The sequence below is a fragment of the Seriola aureovittata genome, chromosome 20 (genome assembly GCF_021018895.1).
Source record: "Seriola aureovittata isolate HTS-2021-v1 ecotype China chromosome 20, ASM2101889v1, whole genome shotgun sequence".
Classification (NCBI taxonomy): Eukaryota; Metazoa; Chordata; class Actinopteri; order Carangiformes; family Carangidae; genus Seriola; species Seriola aureovittata.
The window spans coordinates 9,894,395-9,921,318 of record NC_079383.1 but is presented as its reverse complement, the minus strand read 5'-3'; the positions used below and the strand labels follow the sequence as shown (position 1 = coordinate 9,921,318).

Sequence of the window (26,924 nt, the reverse complement as noted above, 5' to 3'; positions counted from 1 at the left end):
CTGCTCACTCTGCTGAGGTCTCATGCAAACTACCATTCCCCCACGGTGATGCTGCCAAACCTACCGGCACTAACAGCTTATGACACACTACTGCATGAGTTTTAAGAGACAAAGATTTGGTTTTTGCGCTTTAGAAAGGGGTGATTTTCTCTAGATTAGCCATGCGAAATGATACTATAATTTCGTGCAACTTTGATCCCACAAAGACCCCTAAACTGCTCTGTGAAATCACTTTGGCGTTTCAGGTTAAACAGTTGTTTTTCAGAAGTGCATGATGTAAAGACAAAAGTGTTGGACTCAGAGGTTAGAGTCACTGTGGTGAATAAAGCTTGCGAACATGGGCCAAATGGGGCTTGTCACTTAGTAGTGCCTGGCCTCTACTTCTTTTCTGTCGACACGTATCATCACACCTTGCCAAGAGCAAAAGCTCAACCCTGACTGATCCTTCTCACTTTTCAGACTTTCTTTCTTTTTTTTTTTTCCGTATCACTGTGTATCATTGACTCTGACAGTCGCTTTCTGTCTCATTTACTATTGAGCTGTCTCAACAGTTTGGAAAAGAAATTGACTGATCATTGATTCCACTGTTAGCTGACTAAACAGAGTCTCATTAGGGCCAGTAACTAATTGGTAATTTTTATAATGAACAAATGAAACCCAGAGAAAGTTGCTGGTAAAGATTATCCCACGCAGAATGCACAATCCACCCTGCAGCTCCATGCATTTTCTGTCTGATTTTAGGTCATTATTTTTGTTTGCTAGTCTGTTGAACCACAAAGTCAGTTCATATTAAATATTTTTAAGCCAAAAAGATAGAGATACATACCAACTGAGTGGTTCATGAAGAAATGCCAATAAATATTGACATTTTTCAGCAAGCAATGGGATAGGATTGCCATGTTACTCTTACTCCATTAAGTACAAAGTATATGTACACTTGTTTACTAATATGCTGGTCCTAATAATGTGATAAAGACTGGGCTCTTTCACTGTTACTTATTAATTTCATTAACTGTTTCCTTTAAAGAATAATGTTAATGACATGACTGTCAAAACCATAACAATCTTTCTCAAGATGTCTGTTTTCTTCAATCTGCCAACACATCCCTGATGGTGCCAACCACAGTTGCTAAGGGAGAATGATGATCTGCAATGCCCTGAATTCTTTCTATCTCTATTATATATCTTAACTAGAAAATTCCTGGATAAATTTTGAATGTGCCTGCTGCTTGGTGCATGTACTTCACACCTCATGTTTAATCTGTACAAAGGAGTTACTTTCAATTTCTGCATGTCAGAACCCAAATTTGTCCCCACAACTATAGCAAGACATATATACACATGTACATGCCCTTACAGAAGTTGATCTGTAATAAAGCTATACCACTATATCCCCATATAGATGATAGCTTCTAAGATTGAACTTTTATTACCTACCTTACCTTTTACTCTTTTGAGACTCTTGTTTTTAAGTGTCTGTGCTTCTGTGTTTTGCAGTATAAATTGCATAAGGTTTTGAAGGTTAATCAAAATCGTGGAGATGGTGTTTGTGTGTTTCTGTCAATATATATATATATGTGTGTGTGTATGTGTGTGTGTGTGTGTGTGTGTGTGTGTGTGTATGTGTTTGTGTGTAGCGGTAAAGCTGCCCAACTCCTGTAAGTTCTTATTACCTGGTTGAGAGTCTTATTTTGAAGGTCAATATCATAAAAGTAAGATGGTGTTTCTGTGTGTCTGTCGATGTGCATGTGTGTATTGTTGTGTGTGGCATGCAGTTAATATCTATAAGGTGGTGATGGTGTTTGTGTGTCTTTCAATGTATGTGTGTATGTGGTGTTGGGAACTGCATAAGCTTAACCTTCAAACAGCCCTTTGAAGTTGTCAGGACCAGCCAAAACGACCTCACAATAATTAGGGATCGACCGATTATCGGCCGGGCCGATTATCGCCGCCGATATTCAGCATTTTGACGCATATCGGCATCGGCCTTTTTTAAAATTCGACAGCCGATAAGAGATCAATTTAAAACTGGGTTATTTTGGCTCTGATGCAGCCGCGCCTCTCTGTCTGCTGTCACTACTCTGTCGCCAGCATTGTCCCACCCACAGCACCATCTGATTGGTTACAAGCAGAGCCACGGTAACAGCCAATCAGCAGTGTAAGCTGTGCATGAACAGTCCTTACACACACGGTGGAGAAGGTCCGGAGAGCAAATACTTGTTTTGAAGGTAAGTTAAGGCAGCAGAGTTTCCCGAAATTGTAATAAAAATCCCAGTCCTCTACAACTGACAACTACTAGTAAGATTACTGTGAGCCCATTAACGTTATATAAACATAAGCGGCAGTTCTGCTCGCTCGCAGTCCCTCCAGACGTGCCTGTTAATCACTTGAAACAAGGTTGCTGATAATATCGATATGTCCGGTTTTATTGCAGGGAAGCCCGTCGAGGTGAAGGCTGGTTAGCTTTTAGCGTAACGTTAACCCATCGGTCCGCGGCTCTAGATGCTCAGCAGACTGTAGCAATGGGGAGAATGTCTGTTATGGTAGAGAATAGTGTGTGTTTGTGTGGAAGTCACATGAGAAACTCTACAACTCACGACTACTAACGTTACTGTGAGGCCCAATACGTTGGCGGCAGCTGTCTGTTCCTACGATAAACACTGATTATTAAAGTGAAGATGCTTTAGGCTATTTAGTGTTTAATCCCTTGAAACAAGGTTACTGATAACATTGATACTGAAATAGTTATAAAAGTAAGAAGTGTGTGTGAGAAAGAGAGACACAGAGAGAGAGAGAGATTGCAGGGAAGCACGTTGAGGGGATGGCTAGTGAATAGTGTGTGTGTGTTTGTGTTTGTGTAAGCCACATGAGAAGCTGCAGAAACTGACAGCAAGTACCGTCTGTCTGAGAGAAAACTGTAGGGCAATAATGGCTGTTTAACTACCAAGTACTTTACCTTTTTCTGTGTTGATTGAGAGATCCCAAGCAGCAGAAAATGACATATTGTTAGATGAAGTGTGTCCTGAAGCTGTCTTTGACAGTTTCTTGTAGAGAGGAGCAGGATATTGCTGTTCAAGACTTAAGACATAATGTAACTGCATCATAAAGCCTACATGAACTGCATTCTTCAAACTGCAAACTTCAGGGAACTATTTATTTATTTATTTAAATTTTCAGTTAACTTTATAAGAGATGCTGCTGACCCTGGGAACTCCTTGCACTTTTTGTTTTTGTTTGAACTTAAAACAAAGATAAGTGAAAGATTAACATTTTAGTTATATTGAAATTTTGGAAAACTTTATTTACTGTAGAAAACTTTAGTGAGCTATTTATTTGTTTAAGTTTTCATTTAACTTTATAAGACATGCTGCTGAGCCTGGGAGCTCCCTGCATTTTTTGTTAGAATTTTAAAACAAAGATATCTATTGTCTAAGAAAAAAAAAACTTTAACATGTTGCAAATCTGAAAAGCTGTTAAATAAACATATGATTAAAGGCATTTGAACAAAGTTAAGTGGAATTTTTCCATTATTCAAAATTTTCACGCCAATATTTTCCCTTTTATTGCAAATAAATATCGGCTCCAAATATCGGTTATCGGCCTCCTTGACTACTAATAATCGGTATCGGCCCTGAAAAAACCATATCGGTCGATCTCTAACAATAATGGTGTTTAACCAAAATTGCCTTCACAATTATAGAAAGACATGTACGCACTGGCAAAGAACCATACATCAGCACGCACACACAAGTAAACGCAAATACCTGATGACCTAAATTATTTATCTTAGAGTTGCTCTCATACCTGAGTTAAAAAGCTAAGAATGAATGAGTCTAATTAGCCAATCAGAAACAGCTTTGCCCATTTCTGTCCAGTAACACCTGCTGAGTCACTGGTTGCCACTGGCGACTATGGCCACCAGGGCGAGGAGGGAAATACGATACCCTCTGTCTCCCTAGGCAGACAGCTTTTAAGATGAAACTTGTGTTCGAAAATGGGATATCAGAGGGAAAACTGCTATCTATTCCTATCTAGTCCTATTGAAAAGATCACCTCACCACAATGCTAAAATGGTTGAAAAAGCAGCTCATATTAACCAAAGTACAGTGCTTTGAAAAATTTGATGCCAAAATGATGATTTTTTATAAGGTGAATATCCAAAGGTGGAGATGGTTTGTGTGTCTGCCAATATATGCATGTACATATATGTGTACAAAAATGGGTTCTAAACAAAATTGTCCTCAAGGTCATAGAAAGTCACAGTGCTGATTTGCCTTAAAGGTGCTCTCATTGTTGAGAGTAATAATGGTAAGAGTTAATGAATCTAATTAGTCAATAAGAATCAGCTTTTTCCATTTCTCCCTACTACATTAGTATTATGTGTGTGTGTGCGTGTGTGTGTGTGTGTGTGTGTGTGTGTGTGTGCGTGTGTGTGTGTGTGTGTGTGTGTCAAATGTCCTACACATCGCTCTGGCCTCAATCTGGATTAATAGGCAGGTCACCCTTTGTGTCAATCACGCCCTAAAACCACTCTACTTTATTGTCTATTTTCTTTTAAATAGGACCATAATTTGAAAAATGAACATCATGATGTATTGAAGAAACTTCAAACTAGCAGTTCAGACCATAAACACATAACGAAAACGTTTACTGAGGTAATAAATCAAGTGAGAAGTAGGCCCATTTTCCCATAGACTTCAATACAATCACACTTCTTTTTGCAACCAGTGGAGTTGCACCCTGATGGTCATTCGATAGAATAAAAGTTTAAGGCACTTCCGCATTGGCTTCCTTTTCCAAACCATGTCCATTTTTATATACAGTTTATGTGTGCCGCGCATGGTCCCCTCATGGTTCTGATAGGAATTATCATTTTTTCAGAAATAGCAGTTGTTTGAGAGGCTCGCCGAGCCAAAATCTCACTCAGCTGTGTCAACTCTGTGTCTTCCAGCTAGACACAATTGTTCGAAACAGCTCTTTAAGAGACTCTTTGATCTCTATGATGTTTATAAACACAGCTACACACACACACACACACATACTACTAACATAGTACGGAGAAATGGACAAAGCTGGTTTTTGGAGGCTCTATAGTAGACAGCTCTACTGCCACACACAACAATACACACACGCACATTGACAGACACACACCACACATAAGAGTCTCAAACAGGTAAGAGGTAACGCAGGTAATAAAAGTTTGATCTTAGAAGCTATTGTCTATATGGGGATGTAATGGTATAGCTTTATTGCAGATCAACTGTGTATACATGCAAATTTGGGCTTGATACCATCAGTGTGAGGTTATTTTGGCCAGTCGTGACAGCTACAATTGACTTTCGAGGGACACCTCCAGTGACTGAGGTCAGTGTAAGGATAAGTCTCTATGACATGAATGAAGTTGAAAGTAACGTCCTTTGCACAGATTAAACATGAGGAGTGAAATACACGCACCAAGCAGCAGGCAGACTTAAAATTTCTTCAGGAATTTTCTTGTGTGTCTCTATCACCCTGCTGTGATTTCATTGTCTGTATCTAAAGAATTATTTTGGGAGAACTAATCATAAGCAGGACTTAAACCATGTTATTCTGCAACTGAAAAAGTCAAGTGTGTATTCAAATGAAAATGCCAAATAAATTTGAATTAATTTTCCCTGTGAATTTACAAGTAATTACATTATTCAATCAGTCTTGTGCCTTTCTCTCTACGACACATACATTCATTACAGTCTCTACCTTTCTCTCCAAAACTTTCCTCTTTAGCTTTCTCTGCTTAGGAAGCTAATGGTTATAAAAGACTAAAAGCAAAAATGTACCAATTACCACTAATATTTTAATCAATTAGAGACCATGTTAATGATTTCCAGAGCAAAAACATGCAGTATTCTCATTTTAAAAGGTTAAATGGAGGAATTAATTAAATTGTGTCAGTATATGGACAGTTTTTCTCTTCAATTTTATTCAAATGAAACAATTATTTGAACAATGTAAGAGCAAATGGCTCCATCAAACTTAATGTAAAGACATCTGAACCTGACCTTGGACTACTACATTATTCTATTAAAACCAATAACATTACTAAATTGGTGGCAGGGGAAACACACCGCAGTAACAATTTTGCGAGAGTTGATATGGATCAGTGTTTGCCAGTTGTTTAGTATCAATTAGATTAGAAAACAACAACAACAAATCTTATAGTAACCAATATTATTCAAGTGTAATTAAATGATTTCTTCTTGCATTTTATCATCATGTATATTGTCACAGGGACTAAAGATTTGGACAGTAAGCTGAACAATTTTTGAAGGGTTAAAGGGCTATTTGTAAATTTTGTTAGTTCTACATAGCCACTAGCATTAACAACTGTTTACTTACCAGTTTAAAGAAAGACAGTTCAGCATCACCCTTCATTCCTTTACTCACCAAGAGCTGTCTGTAGAGGTGGAAAGCAACACCAATGTAAACTCTTGTCTCTATCACCTCTTTTCCTCTACTGAAGTTAGCATGCTAACTATCTTGTCACGTTCTTATAGTAACTCACTGTAGCCTCCAATCTGCACTGAAGATGTAGCACTGTTTAGAGGACAAATTATAATCCTTTGTTCTATATAGACGATGGCCGGAGCTCTTGTTAAGCGCCACCTGCTCCTGGCCCATGTTCTGTGGCTGAGAAAACTTACAAATAGCCCCCTTAAAGTTTACCCACATTTTTATGCAGACACGCTCTAAATCTCATTAATCAAGAGTATAAGCTCTCTTTCTACACCACCTAACTTTATAGTTATTGATATGCTGATAAATCTGCAGGAGTGTTTCAGAAAAGAACAAAACAAAACAAAAAACACACATGAGGAAAAACCATTTAAATCAGACTGATAAGATTTTTTGTCTGTGCCAATGCTTCAATTATCCTGGAATCTGCTGCCATGTGCCAGCCAGAACATCACAGTATGTTTGCCGGCAGCATTCCTTGTCATTCTTTCAACACTCTGGGAAAAACCCAGAGAGGTTCCAGAAGCCCCTCGCCTGAGACTGAGGGTAGTAGGGTTGCTATAGAAACCACTGAGCCAACCTGGAAGCTGAGGTAATCCGCTATACCAGATATAGAAGGCTGATGTCACATGTCTTCATACAGTACACACATAAATATACAATTACTGTATATCAGTACATGGGTGGTGTGTTTATACAGATATGGCCACAGAGAAAGAGCATCACACACATAATTATATTCGTAGACAGAGAAAGAAACAGTCACCAGCACACACACACACACACACACACACAAATGCATGCATGCACGCACGCACGCACGCACGCACACACACAAAGTATAAAAGTCTCTCAAAGTGTCAGGTTAACTAGTGATCCCTAGTCCCTAGATGTGGTGATGCTACCAGTCAGTAAGCCTGACTGAGGCTCACTCATTACCACAACGTACTTTTCAAAGCCCCATGCAAACCTTTGAAGTGATCATCATTCTGCTACAGTATCTCTCACCCACACTCTCCTCCTTCTTCAGTCTTTCTTTCTCAAATACATACTAATAACAATTTGAGCCTAATTCTTTCACACACCAACAGACGCACCTTGGCCTAAGTTAGATAAATTATTATGTAAAATGATAGAAAAAGAAAACCAAACTGTTTCGACCAAACCGTTCTTCAGGCTTTCACCATCATCGTGTAAAAATGTATGACAACTTTAGAGCTAACATTTTAGATCCCGTTCCCACATGTAAAGCCTTACTTAAAATTTCATCTCATTATGTAGAATTGATAGTTTGTTGTTACAATTAATTGTCTCAAACAAATTAATAAGTCAAAATCACACATCAGTTCTTCACTTGGTTACCATGGACCAAGCCAATAAGCCATTATAGTATGTTACTGCTGAAAGGCAGAGGTGACTACAGGCTAACATTTGTGTTAAATCATTTCTAATTGATGCAACTGGCTACAGGCTCTTTACCCTAGTGTTACATCACTTGAACACAAGTGCTTGACTTGCATACTCGAAATGAGAACAACGGGAGAGACAGACCACAGTAAAATAGCTATGAGACAATAGAATTACAGCTGAAAATATGCTTCATGTTGCTCTTTACAAACATGGCAATTGAATTCAGTTGAATTGAATCCATTCAGTGACTTTGTCTTACAAATGGGGGGATGATTCACCACCAAATATAAGCCCTTGAAAAAGCCTTTATTAGTACTCACCAATGAGCTCCTTGTTTCTTATGTCCAGGGCCATATTTCTGAGAGCGGTAGCCACGGCACACACCACTTTGTCGTTGTCTATCCTCAGTAACTCCACCAGGATGGGAAGGCCTTTCTCCTTGCGGACAGCAGCCCGGATGTACACAGACCACTGACAGGGAGAAAGTAGGGGTAAGATTTCTAAACAGTAAAAAACAGGCCACAGTAGGGTTGTATTTACAGTTAAGGTCCTACAGATCCATTAAAAACACTTTGCAGTGTTCTTCACAACAGGAAGATTGTAGGAGTTGTAACTATAAACAGTTAATAGCTCAGACACAACTGGAAAAAAACAACCTAGGTTTTAATTTTCCACTCTTGTTCATCATTCCTAACAGCTGTGATACCATTTTATTTCTTGAATGAGATAATGGGGATGTGAGGCATCCACTTGAGAGAACAATTAATTTGTGTCCACAGAGCATGGCAAACAAATGAAGGGGCACTGCAACAATAGCAACACTATTTTCCTATTTGCTAGTGACACCATGCTTTTTTAGCTCACCTTACTATGGACACACTGTGGTCAAAGTGAGTTTCAGTCCATGCATTTTCTTCCTTCCACTGTTTTATTGTCATTGTGTTGACTATTTTTTTCTTTCTTTCTTTTAACCAGAGACTGGCTGTGAATTAAAGTGGAAAATGGGATGAGAGACAGATGAAGCATAATGGGTGAGGTCAAATGGGAGATGTTATATTCAGGGGTAATATGAGAGCAACTGAGGCATTACACTGACTCACAAGTGATATACTGCAAGATGGAGAATTATATGAACCAGAGAGAAAGGTTTGGAGCTTGGAGACCACTCTATCCTCCCTCAACAACTATCAAGGTACACTTAAATGGTCCACTCGACCTTAAACGGCTGAAGTGGTGCCGCCTTGTGGGTCAACAGTAGAAAACTGGGGAGGTGCTAAACATCACCCCAGAATGGATATCAGTCAGTGAAGTGGAAGCTGGATGTTTCTGTCAAAAGCATAATTTACCCTTCCAGGGTATGTTATGGTTAAAGCACAGTATTGTTTTTCTTAGAGACCAAAATGGACAAACTATGGTTCATATAATCATTTTAGGAAATAATTCACCCTTAGAGGGAAATTATCACATGTCTTAGCCAAGAGCTTAGTGAGCAGAGTGTGCCAGCAGTACGCCAACACAGCTTCATTGGAAACTGTTAGCAGCCGTATTCTCAAAGCCAGGAGAGGGAGCTTGCTGAGAGGAGACACAACAAAGCACACACACGCACACACAGTGAGGCCCAAAATAGAAAATGTGATTTCCTGAAGACCACCTGCCCCCATCGTTTCCTCCTTCTCCTTTGTCTTCCTATGTAGCTCTCTCTCTTTTCACCTACCAATGGTATCCCTCATCATACCAAAATCAGATACACATAACTCCCTCACACGTCAACACAACATCCCTCTCAAAGTGTGGTTGCCTGTCTCATGATCCCTCCTGAGTTTGTTGTCATGTAAATTGCTGACTAATCATTTTTGAGCAAATAAACATTTCCATCAACATTCCTGTGTAGTTTATTCATATTTAGCAATGTTGGATACAGTGTTATGATTTCAAGATCATTCCAAGGTTATGCCCTCACAGTGTCTGCCTTTTACCCATATATACTCCTCCCTCAAGGCTAAAGCTGCCCTCACCATCACACTCTCCAATATAAATGCATGACTCATACATTATTACATTGCTGCTTCTATCAGTGGCTGTTGAACCCAGCTGTACTCCCTGGAGTGTTCAGACTTTGAGCCTTTACATCATTACAATATTTGCATTGCTACTGAACAATATTTTTGAACACATAAAAACATGGGCTTGTGCTCAAAATATTCCAAAGTCAGCAGGGTGGTATGGTGAGCAGATACATCATTATTCCAACTGATGATGATGCCACTGCACGGTGGCATTTAATTCAACCAGATAAGCCTTTAAATTTATATAAAACCTGAACTGAACTTTAACCAGATGATCCAGTCTAAAAAAATGCTTGTGAAAACACCTAACCTGCCATAAACCCATTTCAATGGATATTTGCCTGCCATGAAATTACATTTATTACTCTGAAAGGTTATTCAGATTCTGATTTACATTTACCCATCCTGTAAAATTATCGTCTCTCACAGAAAATGTATCCATACCATATTATTTTTCTGTAAACACAAGACAAATCAGCATGATGTTTTGTGCTAAATCCGTTCCTGTGAATGGACCACATTTACTAAGGGTCAGGAACAGTGGCGGCTGCTGGTCTTATAAGGAGGGGAAGCTCATTTTCGGCCTACATCATAAAATGTGTCTGTTTATTTATATGTAAATTCGCAGAGTGACAGAAGAGAGTCGCCAAACACAACGCTAGTCATTTTTAACAAAGACAAAGTCGCTGAGGATCAGTAACGTCTCCAGATCAACTCCGATGCTTATACTTCAAGATCGCTGATTCGCTCATTTCGCTGTCAATCAAAAAGGGACTCAGCCTCAGACAGATCATCCAATCATCATGCAGAAGCCGAGCGTCCGGGCCAGCCCACTGCCCCGTAGACCCCAAGAGACGCTGAGCGTCCGATGGGCGGGACAATGCCCAGCATTTATCCAATGACCGTCTAGTTTCGCAGCAGTGGAACAACCCACTCTATGCTTCCCCATTGAAGTCAGTAGACGCTCGGCGTCTACAATGTGTAAAGCACTGTGGCGCTGTGGGGATGAATGAGAAGGAAGTCGTGTCGGTTACCTGTGATAAGTAGCTGATTCTGAACAAAAGATGAACGTGTTCTAGTGCATATTTAGTCAATGAAATGTACACACAACAGTACATATTTGACCACTTATTTTGTTGACATTTTAGGGGAAGCTGAGCTTCCCTTGCAGTCTTAGAGCAATCGCCACTGGTCAGGAAGCAGAACACTTCTCAAGTATTGCTGCATTTAACTGTCTATGACTTAGTCATCAGATAGGTAGCCTACACAAATTAACACATAATTGCATGCAAACATTCATGTATATGTACAAACACACACACACACACAAGTAATTTGTCCTTCGTACAATGTGAATAAGCTGTTTTATCTGTGGAATACATTCCTTTCACAAAAAAATGGCCAATGCAATGCATATTAAAGCACAAAAAAATAAACCTAAAAGTAAAAAGTAAACCAAAGTAAGTCACACACTCTAAGTTCAAAACATCAGTGCCTGAGAAATAATTCATAATAGCACTTTGTAAATTTGCTTTGAATGAGGTTAACAGTATATTTTCATTATTATACTCCTGGCTTCTATGATATTTATGTTTCAGGTCTGTTCTTGGAATATGAGGAATGTTTCTTTCTTTCTTTCATGTTCTATGATCCTTTTTGTTTTACATTTAACAACCTGCTTGGAACAATTGCACAATGAATTTGTTAAAACTTTTTTTCACTGTTTATTGCTTTGTAGGGTGACTTGCTCTAGACCCCTGTAAATCCCTTATAACAGGGTTGATTTTGGTCTTTACTTTTCAAATACAGTGGATTTTGCTCTTTTTTTGAGCATTACTGTGGTTCGGAAACAGGGAGGGAACGATGGGGAATAGAAGGGTGGGACATGGGAGGAGTGTTAAGATGGCCATTGGTTCTGTTATACGTTTTTTTCTCTGTTTCATTTTTTGCCTTTCTGTCCTTGCATTTTTTATTTGCAATTTTTTTATTCTGTTTTATTGTTTATCTTTGTTTCATCCCCTGTTAGAAGCACAGTGAGGCTTTGCTGCGTTTTCAGTTCTTACAGACCCTTTATACAACTGTATGAGTGGTAATCTCAATTTTATTAGCTTTAATAGCAAGGGACTAAATCATCCTGAGTGTGGCCTTTCCTCAAGAGGCCTGCATAATGCTGATCTGTGGCGTCTGGGCAATTGATGGTGAGGGCAGCTTTTTCATTCTCAGTTTGGGGCCAAGGCTAGGGGAACAGCTATTTTCACTGATGGGATTATACCATTTTAACCATCCAATACTATCTCAGATAAAAGCAGGCATTTTATTATTGTCTTGGGAAAACTCTTCAGCAAGGCTGTACCTCTGGCTAATTTGTATGCCCCTAAGTCGGATGATGTTTTAGTTTTTAACATTTGTTTCTCTCTGCTCCCTGATTTTATCTCTCACTTGTTAATTCTCTGAGGGGATTTCAACTGTTTTTGGCTGGACCGCAACCATACTGACTGATGGATTGAATGACTGACTGACTGACTGACTGATGAAATTACACCATTGGTCAGCCGAATGCCACATGGCTAAGTGCTGAAGTTACACCACTGGTTTGCCGGCTGTGTCTGAAAAGCCAACCCCATTAAACTGGATTCATAAAAATATAAGCACTCATTCTTAAATATTTGTTGGTTATTTAATGTCTTTAATATGTTATACTCTGCAAAACCTTATAAATCTAAATGCCTTTTCTCTATGGACACAAAGAAGGCACTTGATTGAGGAGACTGGAGTTATCTTTTTATGGACTTCTGAAAGATTTAGTTTTGGTTCATGTTTTGTGTCTTTGATTGAATCAATATATATATCCCTTCAGCCTTTGTTATTATGAATGTTTGTTATTGCGATAGGGGGGGGGGGGGGTATAAAGTTTCATTGTATGCTGATGACTTGCTTCTTTATCTCTCTAAGCCTGCCAATTCTCTGATAACCACCCTAGAATCGTTGAAATTTTTCAGTCAATTTTACAGTTACAAACGGAGATGAAACTCTGTTTTACTGGACCAAGCAAAACAGCTCTTTGCCAAATGGTCATCATTCTCTCAGTGGGCGAATAAACTCTGTTAAGATAACACTTCTGTCTGAGTTTCTTTATCTTTTTCATTGTCTTTCAATGTCTTTTCTTCAAGACCCTTGTTGCTCGTCCTACTGGATGCATTTTCATCTGGAACCTTAATGTCCAGCCTGGATCTTTATGGATGCTACTGCATGCAGCACTTGGCCTTGCCTCAGACATACCAAAAGGCCACCCAGTTATCAGTCATCCCTGTGAATTTGAACTCAGTTTCAGAAAAACATTTTTTTTAAGCTCCCTCTCTTCATAATCCCATTGCAGCCGTCCATTTCTTTGCTAACTCCACTCTTGATGGCTGATTCCAGTCTTGGCATAATAAGGGCTCAAAATGTTTTTAAAACCTCAATCAATAAATGTTTTGCATCTTTCGCTCAACTAACAGATAAATTTATTATACCCAGGACCCACTTTTTCAGCTAGCTACAAGTCAGATATTTTGTGTCCAGGAAAACCTGCCTCACAACCCTGTTGACATATTTCTGTCTTTAAACCCTACCCTAAAAGGATCGATCTCAGGTGTGTATTCTTTCATTTCAAACTTAAACTGCTCCCCCTTGTCGACTATCAGAACTAAACAGGACTTAGGTTTTAACTTTTCAGATGACATTTGGGGTTGGAACAGGAAAAAGACCTTTATTTCTACTTGTATTTGTTTATTTGAGATTTGATAAATAAACATTGGAGAGAAAAAAAAAAGAGAAATAAGAAGATAAACAGTTTGGAAAGCTTTTTAAATCAAGCTGTTACCTTCCAACTGCCTGCGGCCAGGTTCTGTAGAGCCCCAGCTGCTCCCTCCAGGGTGTCGGGATTTGAGCATTCAGACAGCAGGGTGAGGTAGGGCTTGACGATGGTGGGGTGCCACAGCATCTGAACCCCTTTGGGAGGCTCTGCCGTGTCTGGAAAAGGGCCCACACCATCCCACTGTGGGAGATAGGAGACAGATTGGGACAGACTTTTTATGTTAAATCCTTGTCATGATGAGATAGCTGAGTGAACATTGTAAACTCTTTTTCAATAATAACAATTTTTTGCATTTACACAGCTTTGTACTTCGCTTACAGAATAACACCAGGCTGAAAAGCATAGTTTCATAGGCTTATGTGTGATGTCACAATGTTCTGGATTAAACCTGTACATGACTGCAGAAAGGCGAAAACTTAAAGCACTGTAGGTCAGCTAAAACAAGGGGGTGAGCAGTTACTCTTAAAACCCTTTAAACACGTTTTGAAGGGGCAGAGAACACTGTTCATTCATTTTTCCTAGTCTTCCCATTTGCTTTTACCATATGATCTGATTCCACACTTGCTATATTCATGAAAGATATCTGTGGATAAGTATACTGTATATTCTCGTGTCTAAGTGCTTGTGTTATGTCACAATGATTGCATGTGTGTCTGACAACAAACTACTTCTCCACAATATACACTCCAACCTATTAAAATGTCAAAGACATTGAGAGAGTGTAAATCACTCCCTGTACACCTGTTATGTAAGAAAGTGGTGATGGAGAGGAAAGGACAAAGCATAAACAGAAAAGAGACGCATTTGAAAGAGAGACTATGAGACAATATTTCACTCCTACTTTTGCTTTGAGCAGGAAAGCTAAAGTGTCACACCCCATTTCTTCCTTTACCTCCATCCTCCCCCTCTCCTCCTGATGTTTGAACATGTTTATTGAGTGATATGCCCACACTGCTTTTATGTGAGCATGAACCCACAGCCATCTCTCTCTTCTCTTTTATTTCTACGTCTCTCCTCTCTTTTCTCTGCTGCTTGTCATTTATATCTTGCCCAACTTTTCTCACTTGTTGCTTCTTTCTCTCTTTTTTTGATTTGTTTCTCCCTTTCTTTCTTGTTTGCCTACCTCTCCATATACTCCTCTCTCCCTATTTACTTATTCTGTTTCCATCCTCCTCACTCCAGTTCTGATTTTTTCCTCTTCCCTATCGACCCTCTCGTTTTCGCTCTACTGCTTCCCCTCCTCTTTGCCTTGTCTCAAGGTAAACTAGGCTAGTGTGTGTCTTGAGAGAGGTGCTGTGGAATGTGTGCGCATGCGTGCATGATTTTATCTATACATAGATTCTCTGATCATAAAATCAAAGCATTCTTATAGTTTGAAGTCTGTAGAGGTACTACAACAAGGGGCATCAACTGCTTCTACTTTTGGTTGCCTAGAGACATCCTAAATACTAAATATGAATGTATAATTTTCATTAGCGTATCTAAAATTCTCTGAAAAATAAGTAGTAAATCAAACATGTTCAATTGTATTTGTTTCAGTATGAGAAACAATTTCATATGCAGCTTACAAGCTTTTTATTATAAAAAGGTGAATTCCATACTGTCCATTTGACTGATATATCTTTTTTTTCTATCCTGTATCTGCGTGGTTAAGAATTGTAAAACACTAAAACTGCTAAATTCTCAGAGCTTCAAGCTCTACATATTCTTCTATGGAAAAACTGATCTACTCGCTGGGTTACACCTGCTCTGTTTACCAATGCCAGGAAAGTAGTTATCTGGTGAGATAGCTGGATTAAAACACTGTTTCCCATTTACAACACTAGAAGCTCTTTAAAAAAAAAAGAAGAGGAAAAGGAATATATACACTCCAGACTTCATGTCTGTCACATGTGCTCAGTGTGAGCCTGCTCTCATCTGTGAAGAAAATAGGGTGCCAATGGCCGATCTGCCAATTCTGGTGTTCTCGGGCGAATGCCATTCGAGCTGCACGGTGCTATGTTAGCACAGGTACCATTAGAGGATGATGGGCCCTCATGCCACCCTCATGGAGTCCGTTTCTTATAGTTTGGTCAGAAACATGCACACCAGTAGCCTGGTGGAGGTCATTTTGTAGGGCTTTGGCAGTGCTCCTCCGGTTCCTCCTCGCACAAAAGAGCAGGTATTGGTCCTGTTGCTGGGTTGATGCCCTTCTACAGCTCTGTCCAGCTTTCCTCATGTAACGGCCGGTCTCCTGGTATCTCCTCCATGCTCTTGAGACTGTGCTAGGAGACACAGCAAACCTTCTTGCGACTGCATGTATGGATGTGCCATCCTGGAGGAGCTGGACTTCCTGTGCAACCTGATTGGGCTGCAGGTTCTGCCTCATGCTACCAGTTGTGACAAGGATGCTGGCAAAACAGTCAGGAAGGATAATAAGGAGAGAACCCCCCTTTTTGGGGATTGTCTTGCTTTTGCCTCTCCATTGCACCTGTTGTCACTTTCATTTGCACCATAGCAGGTGAAATTGATCCACATTCACTTGTGCTTCCTAAATGGACAGATTGATATCCCTGAAGTTTAACTGACTGTTATACTGTCATGATTAAGTATTCCCTTAATTTTTTGAGCAGACATATAAGAGACTGCTGAATATCTACCAAAACTGAATTCCACTGAATATCCCTGATAGAAAGAAAATGTGTGTATGTCTTCCAGGTGATTGGGAGTATTTATGCTTGGCCTTACTGTCTGAACCTAAATAATTACTACATTACAGTCTTACTGTTTGTTTTTCTCTCCTTGCCTATCCGTCTCTCTCTCTTGTCTGGTTTCTTCTCACATCATCTGCTTGTCTCTCTTTTTTTTACCACTACCCCTTACTCTCATATTTGTGGCAAATACCTCTGAGTTCAGTCTAGTTGCTATCTGTCTGTATAAAGCTATGCTTTACTGCCTATACCTCAATCCAGGCTTATATAGAGCATATATACAGTTAAGGCAAAAAGACAGGTGTTATCTGACATGAACCTGATGGGTTCTGACACATTACTTGGTTTCAGATCAGCTTCAAGTCCCTTTCTGGCTTGACCAGAGACAGGTTTGGTTATTTCCAAAAGTAATTCCATAACAATTTGTCAATTTCTTTCTTTTTCTTTCTGACTGTGCCAATGATCATCCATGAATGTCATGCATTGCAAGTAAATACACAATGCCCAGTCGGGAGTGGATCGAATATATCACTTTGGGTCTCAATTATCAATTTGGATTGGGCCCATGGACAATTCTAACATACACACTCACAACCTAGTGTAAGAATGCTGCATGCTGGTCAGGTATGCATCTGACGTCATGAAAACATGAGGGGGGAAAGTCTACCTCTATCTTCACAGCCTGAAAAAAGCATGAAAGAATAGACAGCACGGAGGAGGGAGTAAAAAGAGAATCATGATGCTTTTATGAGAAAAGTTGGGGTTAAAAAGTGTTATGTGATTATCAAAAAAATTTGGCTTATGAGCCAATAAATTATAAATGAAGCCTTTTCAACACAGCTTTCGCAATACTCTGTGATCTGTGATTTTCATCCCTGTTTTCCATTATTTACCACACATGTCCCTGTTGAAGGCAAGGCTGCTTGAACCACTCATGCTTCATTCCTGTTTCATCATGATAGCTGACCTCTTTACTCTTTGCACCCATGTGTATATACACAGATGAGGGAAAATTAAAGTAAAAATTTGAATAAACAAGCGGAGAAACATAGAGTGCACATACAGCACATCCATACAGGGGATGAGGGGTCACTCAATGGTTTTCATATGAGATCTTGTGATATCACATACTGTGGTCTTCACATTCACCAAATCTCAACTGTATTGAGAGAGATTGTATCACACAGTACTCTCACTGTCATCTAAACACCAAATATTTTAGAACAATGGTGTTCATCCATCCAATAGAGTACCACACTTCACGAAAGCTGTTTTGGATGCATGTGGTGCCCCAACACTCATACATGTTGGTTTTTCAAAAAACAAAACTGGGTAAAAGTTTCGCCTGCTCCATCCACCCATCCATTCTCCTTCATCACCTGGTCAGCTCCCTTCTTTTTCTTCTTCTTCTTGCCCCAACAGCCCGAGCTTTCTCCATCACGACCGTTGGCATCACACAGCAGGCTATCCAGCTCCTCCAACCCCCCCTGCTGGCCCTGGGACGTCTCGGCAGCCAAGCGGTACGATAGGTTCCTCAGAATGCAAACACAGTTCTCTACAGTCTGGAGATGAAGTGAGATGGGAGAGATGAAAAATGAAGTGAGGAAGGAGGAAGAGAGGGTGGGAAGAAGGAAGAGGAGATGAAATAAGAGATATAAATGAATAAAGCGTGAAAGCTGAGGCAGGAGATTTGTGTTTGATGCCATTTAATGAAACATCTCGCATGAAAACACAGCACAAAGTCAAAGTCAAAGCATGCTAATAAAAACACCCACTCTCACACTTTTACACTATGAGCCTTCCACCCCCACCCACGAGCCAGACAGATGGAGAGAGCGGAAGACAGAAAGAGAGAAAGAGGAGAGAAGAAAGATAATCTTATAGGTAATATGCTTTTGTATTTTGTTAGCTCTGACTTTCAAATGAGATTAGAAGAAACTCAGGTAAATGAGGAAAAATGACAAGCCCAATGTATCGTATCACACCCCATTAAACACCAAGTTTAGAGATGAACCCACCAGCCTGGGAACATACTGTATGAGTGTGTTTGTGCGTGTGTTTCTGAATGAGAGGAAACAGTTCTTACAGTGCATGTTGTCTATTCTTAAGTGTGTACTTGGATGTGCGCGCGTGTGTGTTTATTATCACTGAAAAGGGGGAGTCATCGAGTCAACGGAGTGGAAATTAACAAAGACGAATCATCAATCTCTCTGTCTGACTGTTAGTTTATACAAAAGCAACTAAGGAGTGTAATCGAAGAGCCTCGAGAGACGCAACAAACAAAACAATGTCTCACTCCAGTGAGCTGCAGTCATGTCTGAAATTATATTCACATGCTGTTATAGAATGATGTAGGAGAAGTTGCATTTTATTTACAATTTGCTGTGACATTTTGTATTTCGATCTGTTATTTCACACTTATTCCGTACCCTATTCTTTCCGCTTGCATGGTTTAAGGAATAAAAAGGTTCTTGATTTCAGTTTCAAAATGATTACATGGTACTTCTCCACAGGAAGGTCAGAGGTTGGTGTCACTTACAGAACAGCAGCCCCACAACTAGGAAGGGATTCAGGGTCTTTCTCAGGTACACAAAAAAACCCTCTGTATAATAATCTTCAAAAGATATTAATGACAGAAGACTGACATTTTGTTGCTGAAAGGTTTTGTCTGTATGCTGTATGCTGTTAAATAACAATATCAAATAATGTATTAAATGTCAGCATTATATTGGTTATGTATGTAAAATGATGTGCTTAGTCAATCATTTTAATTTATCTGTTGATTGCTTTTAAGTTGTGTGCTATTATATACAGTCTCTAAAACTTCCTTACAGAGTCATAGCAGTAATCTTTAAAATGTGTTCAATGGGACAATCAGCTATAAAACATTATTGTAACATTTCATATGGTGAATATTTCTCTGAACTTGTGCATTTCTGTCTGGACGTGTGAACATGAAAGGCAGAGAGGACAGAGCCAAGTCCTGAAAAATCCATAGAATGAGAGTGAGGGGAATTTTTGTGAGGCCAATAATGGAGACAAAACTGCTTATACAACTGCATTGGCACATGAGCTGGTCTATTATAATCCATTATAATATTATTTGAACAACCCAAGCTTGTGTTTCTTAGTAATTTTTTGCTTTCTTGTTCTAAGACACCAATGTTATAACTACACCTTTTTTTAAATATATGAATAAGTATTGGTGAAGTAGAGCTAATATATACAGTATTTATCATATATTGTTCAATCCTCAAGATCTACTTTCTAGTATTTTTAATGATGGATCACATCAGTCTGCCAACAGATGAGCAAACAGTGTAAGGAGGAGCATGTCTGGGCAAAGCAGATGAGCAAAAAAGAAGAAGAAAAGGCAAAAAGCCATACAGAATACAAAATGAGCATGTGGCTAATGTGATCACCACTGCAACTGTGACCACTTGCTGGTTCACCTGCCAATCAGTCTTTGTTACTGAGCACTCCTCTGGTGACTGCAGTCAGATGGTGGAGAGGGGCGGGCGGTTAAACAGTGATTAAGGATGGCCATTTAGAAAGGCTGGGAGACAGGGAGACCTTGAGAAGTCAGTCATCCATAACACTGTTAATGTAGTATTGACTGGCCCACACATAGTGTGTCATGAACACACATGCTGTATACACTGTACACCAACATGAACATGTCCTCACACAGAAAAACACAAAGTGAACATAAAGCCACTCAAGTTTGACTACTAGCAGAGCTAAATTGGCAGCAAGAAGTGCCACAACACTTTAAAATTGAGGGTTTAATTTGCCCTAAATAAAACATGAGCTGAAGTGAATTGAACGCTTCTTGAAAACTAAAATTCCTCTTTCTTGTGGCTGCTGTTGGCAGTGAGTGAGGTTGAGCCATTGTTTTTTTTTTCACCTTCTGTGCACTGAGAAGATTTTGAGTTTTTCTGTCTATAAAAGATGGAATGAGACACTTTCCTCTCTTGCAGCCTAACATGGTGATTTTGTATGAAAATACAAATTAACTGTGTGATAATTTTGCCTAGTGTGGTTTTAATAAAGCATGTAAAAGCATGAATGAATTTAGTCATCCACATTAAATAAACACTACCTGAAATGTTTAAAGCTTCTCTCTCTCTTTCTCTCTCTCTCTCTCTCTCTCTCTCTCTCTCTCTCTCACACACACACACACACACACACCTTGCTGTCAATCTCACTGCTGCCCAGAGATGTCTGGATGACGTAGAGCAGAGCGTCTGTCAGGCCATCACACTCCCGCATCCTTCGTCTTGCCTCCTCACCTGCGGAGCTTACATTCCTGCAACACACACACAAAGATTACTGTCAGTGTGTGTGTGAGTGTTTATATGTGCGTAAGTATGTGCCTGTGTGTTTGCCAAATAAAAAAGAGAAAACAAATGGAGAAAGAAAGAGAGTTGGTGAGGAGGGAAGATAAGACAGAACAGATGAAAGAAAAAAGAAAGCTTGTTACGAGAGATGTAGAGAGACAGAGGAAGAGAGAGAGACATAGAGCAAGTGAGAGACAGATACTGGGAAACCTGGCAGCTCTCCCTAAACTAAACAATTGAAAAGGGAGCATTAAAATTCTGGATACATCTCAATCTATGCCCCGAAGGCTCGCTTCAATTTAAAGCACTTGACTTGAGTCCAAAAAAAGAAAAAAAAGAAAAAAGAAAAGGGAAAGGAAAAAAAAAAAGCCACTTTAGTTGGTGCCTGAACTTCAGATCCAACACTCACACCAACGCTGCTTTGATAATTTGACAATATTGTTCCATTTATTATTAGTAGCTTTGCCAATATGATGCAAGGAAAAAATGAATAGAATTTTAATTGAACTAGAGTTACAGGTGGGTGGTGTTGAGTTGGATTTGTTTGGGTTTCAACGTGTGGCTGTCTATGATACAGACATGCTCAGTACCAGACACTGACTCCTTTGTCTGTCTCAATAAAATAGATATGGCACTGGGATATACAGTATAGCACAAGCTAGACTGAATATTGTGTTTCCCTTATAAATCCCCTGTTGGAGCTCAGTCCATAATAACAACACTTTCAGTCTAATATACAGATGGTAACAAATTAAAGAAGAACCCTGAAAAAACCCAAAATGCTTGCCTTCTTAAAAGCTGATTAATCAGATGAATGCCAATAAATTTTAGGGAAGTAGCTGACCAATGGTTTTTCTCTTTGTAGTGTCTGGCATGGCATAATCCATGTTTCCATTTCTAATGTCAGCCTTATACTCAGCAACTCTCAATTTGAGACTGTGCTTAGTTTGGCCTACATACAGTGGGTACGGAAAGTATTCAGACCCCTTTAATTTTTTCACTCTTTGTTTCTTTGCAGCCATTTGCTAAAATCAAAAAAAGTTCATTTTATTTCTCATTAATGTACACAGCACCGCATCTTGACAGAAAAAAACAGAAATGTAGAAATTTTTGCAAATTTAAAAAGAAAAACTGAAATATCACATGGTCATAAGTATTCAGACCCTTTGCTCAGTATTGAGTAGAAGCACCCTTTTGAGCTAGTACAGCCATGAGTCTTATTGGGAATGATGCAACAAGTTTTTCACACCTGGATTTGGGGATCCTCTGCCATTCTTCCTTGCAGATCCTCTCCAGTTCTGTCAGGTTGGATGGTGAACGTTGGTGGACAGCCATTTTCAGGTCTCTCCAGAGATGCTCAATTGGGTTTAGGTCAGGCCTCTGGCTGGGCCAGTCAAGAATGGTCACAGAGTTGTTCCAAAGCCACTCCTTTATTATTTTAGCTGTGTGCTTAGGGTCATTTTCTTGTTGGAAGGTGAACCTTCGGCCCAGTCTGAGGTCCTGAGCACTCTGGAAGAGGTTTTCTTCCAGGATATCTCTGTACTTGGCTGCCTTCACCTTTCCTTCAATTGCAACCAGTCGTCCTGTCCCTGCAGCTGAAAAACACCCCCATAGCATGATGCTGCCACCACCATGTGTCACTGTTGGGATTGTATTGGGCAGGTGATGAGCAGTGCCTGGTTTTCTCCACACATACCGCTTAGAATTAACGCCAAAAAGTTCAATCTTGGTCTCATCAGACCAGAGAATCTTATTTCTCATAGTCTGGGAGTCCTTCATGTGTTTTTTGGCAAACTCTATGCAGGCTTTCATATGTCTTGCACTGAGGATAGGCTTCCGTCGGGCCACTCTGCCGTACTGGTGGAGGGCTGCAGTGTTAGTTGACTTTGTTGAACTTTCTCCCATCTCCCTACTGCATCTCTGGAGCTAAGCCACAGTGATCTTTGGGTTCTTCTTTACCTCTCTCACCAAGGCTCTTCTCCCACGATAACTCAGTTTGGCTGGACGGCCAGCTCTAGGAAGAGTTCTGTTCGTCCCAAACTTCTTCCATTTAAGGATTATGGAGGGCACTGTGCTCTTAGGAACCTTGAGTGCTGCAGAAATTCTTTTGCAACCTTGGCCAGATCTGTGCCTTGCCACAATTCTGTCTCTGAGCTCCTTGGGCAATTCCTTCGACCTCATGATTCTCATTTGCTCTGACATGCGCTGCGAGCTTATATAGACAGGTGTGTGCCTTTCCTAATCAAGTCCAATCAGTTTAATTAAACACAGCTGGACTCCAATGAAGGAGTAGAACCATCTCAAGGAGGATCAGAAGAAATGGACAGCATGTGAGTTAAATATGAGTGTCACAGCAAAGGGTCTGAATACTTATGACCATGTGATATTTCAGTTTTTCTTTTTTAATAAATTTGCAAAAATTTCTACATTTCTGTTTTTTTCTGTCAAGATGGGGTGCTGAGTGTACATTAATGAGAAATAAAAGCAACTTTTTTGATTTTAGCAAATGGCTGCAATGAAACAAAGAGTGAAAGATTTAAAGGGGTCTGAATACTTTCCGTACCCACTGTACATAAAGCCACATGGGCATTTCAAGATATATATGACGTGTAGAAAGACCGATGAATTCTTTTAGATTAAAGTTCTTTCCTGAGTGAGGGTGATTAAGTGTTTAGACAAAAATGTTGAAAACCTGAATAATGACAAAATGAAGGTAACGATGACTGGTCATATGAGCTACATGTATGGCTCTATCACACCTGTGAATGCTCTTGTAATTATAGAGCGTGAACCTGATGAAGCTGGAGGGGGAAAGCATTGTTTGATTTATACTTTAGTCTTTCCCGCTAACAACCAGCACCTGAACACTAATAATGGCTGTGCATGGGTAGTTTCCCTTCACAGTCACCAGTTCAACAATTATGGGAGATTTTGGACCGATGTGTTACCAGCGCTCTCCACCATCATCATCAAAGCACCAAATGAGGAAATATCTTTTGGAAGAATGGTGTTCATCCTTCCAGTAGAGTTCAGACTCTTGTCAAGAAGCATTGAAGCATTTCTCGTTGCACGTCGTGGAACAACACCTTGCTTAGACACTTTATGTTGGTTTTTCCTTTAATTTGACTATACATACAAATATATGCAGAATGAAAGTATAATATAAAATGATTTACAAAACTGCCTTTAAGAAGACATAATGTTCACTGATGCATAGGCTATATCAACTACAGTCTGCACAAGAAAAGAATAGACAGATACACCTGAATTATTTAAGGTCACTTAACATTATCCATTGACTAAAGCATATCAAAGATTGCACTGGAGTGAGTACATGGATACATTATGATGCTATATGATTTAGGTAAATTCAGAAATCTGAGTGATATAGAGTATACTTTGCATTTCCTTGGTACTATAAAGACAAAAACAGACAGATGAAACAGAATTTCATACACAGCTTTCTTTTTGGAAGTTAATTTTCCAATTACAGCAGTAGAAATTCCCTGTCAAACTTCTGATCAAAAATACTATACAATGAAATATAAAAGCAAGAAAATTTTGGGAGTGTAGAATGTGTCTGTGTGTGCATCATGCTGTAGATATCTTTTACAGAAATCAATGTGAGAGCCATAACAAGCATAGTGTAGTATGTGTGTGTTCGTCTATGTACAAATGTAGACATGCATTCTTAAGACCTCATTGTTACAATGACTCAATATATTTTCTCAACATAGTCACAGTCAGCATCAATTTTTCTCAATTCAGTTGAATAGTGGCAATTGAAAGAGATAGTGATGTCCTGTAAAACTATTTTACTAAACAATATTGCCACTATAAGTGTAGTGACAGTTGTAGAGTGGAAAAACATTGCTATAGGGAGGTAGGTTCACTTTAGTGGATGAGTGCGAAGAGGTTTTAAGGTTATTAACTAAATAATCTGTTGGCTATATTGAAGGACTATAACTGTTGTCCATGAACAGCTGAATGTGATTTTATAACTACATGAGTTTGTCAGTATTCATTTCTGTGCTGCTTCTGAAAATGGATCAGTTTATCACTAAGGGACCCAATCTAATGTTAAAAAAGGGTAGGCCAAAACCTAGTATATGGCTGAACTGCATCTATTTCCATTCTGCCTAGCTTCAACCAGGTTCAGTTCTTTATGTTTAATTCTCTCCTACTCTCTGTGCTCCCATATACAGTATTTTAATATAGACAAATTTTCAATAAAGCGGTTCTCATTTACATAGTCTTCTGTTTCTGTTGTCAGACAATGGAAAAAGTTTGAAATAGTGACTGAAATGTGGTCCATTAAGACTACGCGTTAACTTTCAAGCTATTTCCAAGATGCTGCTCTGCTGCGTCAAAAATTCAGATTTTATAATCGTGGCGTCGTCTGACAAAATCACCAAACACATAAATTAAAAACAAAGACTGCATTGTTATTTTTTATATTAAATTGTAAAATGATAACTCAGAAAGAAAGAAGAAGCGACAGGATATTATGGCGTTTTCACATATAGTCCTTTTTAAACAAACCAAACTCAGTCCTTTAAAGTGGACCAACAGAAAAGAGACTCAGTTGCATTTTTGCATTGTGTTCATTTGAAAGAGGACTCAGTTCTCTTTATGGTCCGCTTCAGCACTGATGGAGGCTCAGTCCTCTTTCTGTTCACACTATAGTTCCTCTGGAGCTAGGTGGAGCAAAATAGCTGTTACTGTACTTGTCTTATCTTACTTGGTTAAATTAGTGATTCAATACAGTATATCATGTGAATATATACACATCTATATATGTGTGTGTACATACAATATATTCTTGTGTTATTACTGTAAATTACATCTTTGTTCTCATTAGTGCCACGGGTGCTCAGCTCCAAGGCACTCCTCTACAGCTAGAATAGCTATTAATCTTCTGTTTCGGGTTTATTATTCTTCCGCCAAATTTCGGCACGTAACTCGTCCCGCAGCTTTGAGAAAACCCCGGTAATATATACATCAAAACGTGCGTCTTGATCCCGCAAGGGGTGCTATGACTTTTGGTGTTAAAATTCCAATTTTTCCCAAAGTTATTCCCAAAAAACCGGGAATAAATAATGCATTAGAAATGCATTGGAATTTTCTTTAGAAACCCACCTTTTTTCGACAAAATTGCACCTTTTTTCTGAGTCACCCAGCTCTCTCATACCTGCACGTAGAAATGTGATTCAAACTATAAAACGGAGGAAAAATTCTGCTCTCTCAAAAAGACAGGAACTGTTTTTACATAACATGTAAACTTTTCACACTGTGAGCACTCAAAGGAGGAGTGCAAATCACTTTTTCTTCAAAGTTAGAGTGAAAGCGTCAGTTGGCTAGAGTGCGTGAAGCAGTAAAAAATAACCTTTATTTTTATTTTTAACTCGAGCTCACGGCCAAACCGTAAAAAGGAGACAAATAATTCTTTCTGAAAATGTAGACATAGTTGTTGGGATTCATAAAATGTAACTTTGACAGGCAGGGTCTGCACAAAATTTAAACGGGGGTGCCGAGTCCGGCAGCAATACCTGTCTCACTCTCATTGACACCTAATGTAATCGTCTTTTTTTTTCAAAAGAATCTCTCTCTGTCTTCGCACTAAGCTTACTCACTCATTTTAAGGAATATCTGAATAAAATAGAGACTGTAGAAACTTCTGGCTTCAGTGTCTGGCACGGTCTTTTCGGTTTATGAAAAGAAGTAACGGTTTTCTCATAATTTGCAGTTGTTTGAAGCCATGTAGAAGCCAAATTCTGGGCAGATTTTCACATTGCCATGGCAACGGCAGCTCCTGACCTGTGTGCGTGCGTGCGTGCGCCTAGCAACCAGATAACCAACTCTCCAAGCTCTGCTAGCTTTACATTAGCCGTGCCATGATCAGGGTGACTTTTGAACACTGGAAATAAATCATGTACTCATCCCGGCAGTAGCCCCCGTGGCACTCAAAATTTCCCTGGAATTTTCTAGTTAACAAATACAACCTTATAAGTGAAAGTGTGTGAATGTGTGTGATAGAGACAGCTAAAAGAGAGAGAGAGATATAGAGAGG

General features: G+C 39.4%; 1 protein-coding gene and 1 long non-coding RNA gene across 2 annotated transcripts in view; one reads left to right on the top strand and one right to left on the bottom strand.

The window, feature by feature from the left end:
• The window catches only part of ctnnd2a (catenin (cadherin-associated protein), delta 2a), a 278,083-nt gene that overhangs the window by 28,485 nt on the left and 222,674 nt on the right, over window positions 1-26,924 (bottom strand). Inside the window, exons 16-19 of the mRNA XM_056364392.1 lie at window positions 20,706-20,823; window positions 17,894-18,076; window positions 13,831-14,004; window positions 8,223-8,373 (exon numbers count right to left, since the gene is read on the bottom strand). Of these exons, the coding sequence (XP_056220367.1) occupies window positions 8,223-8,373; window positions 13,831-14,004; window positions 17,894-18,076; window positions 20,706-20,823 (626 nt within the window). The remainder of the gene's footprint in view (window positions 1-8,222; window positions 8,374-13,830; window positions 14,005-17,893; window positions 18,077-20,705; window positions 20,824-26,924) is intronic.
• Window positions 1,919-9,768, top strand: LOC130161244 (uncharacterized). Its single transcript, XR_008826118.1, has 3 exons — window positions 1,919-2,228; window positions 8,251-8,393; window positions 8,878-9,768. It is a non-coding gene; the product is annotated as an uncharacterized LOC130161244 (long non-coding RNA).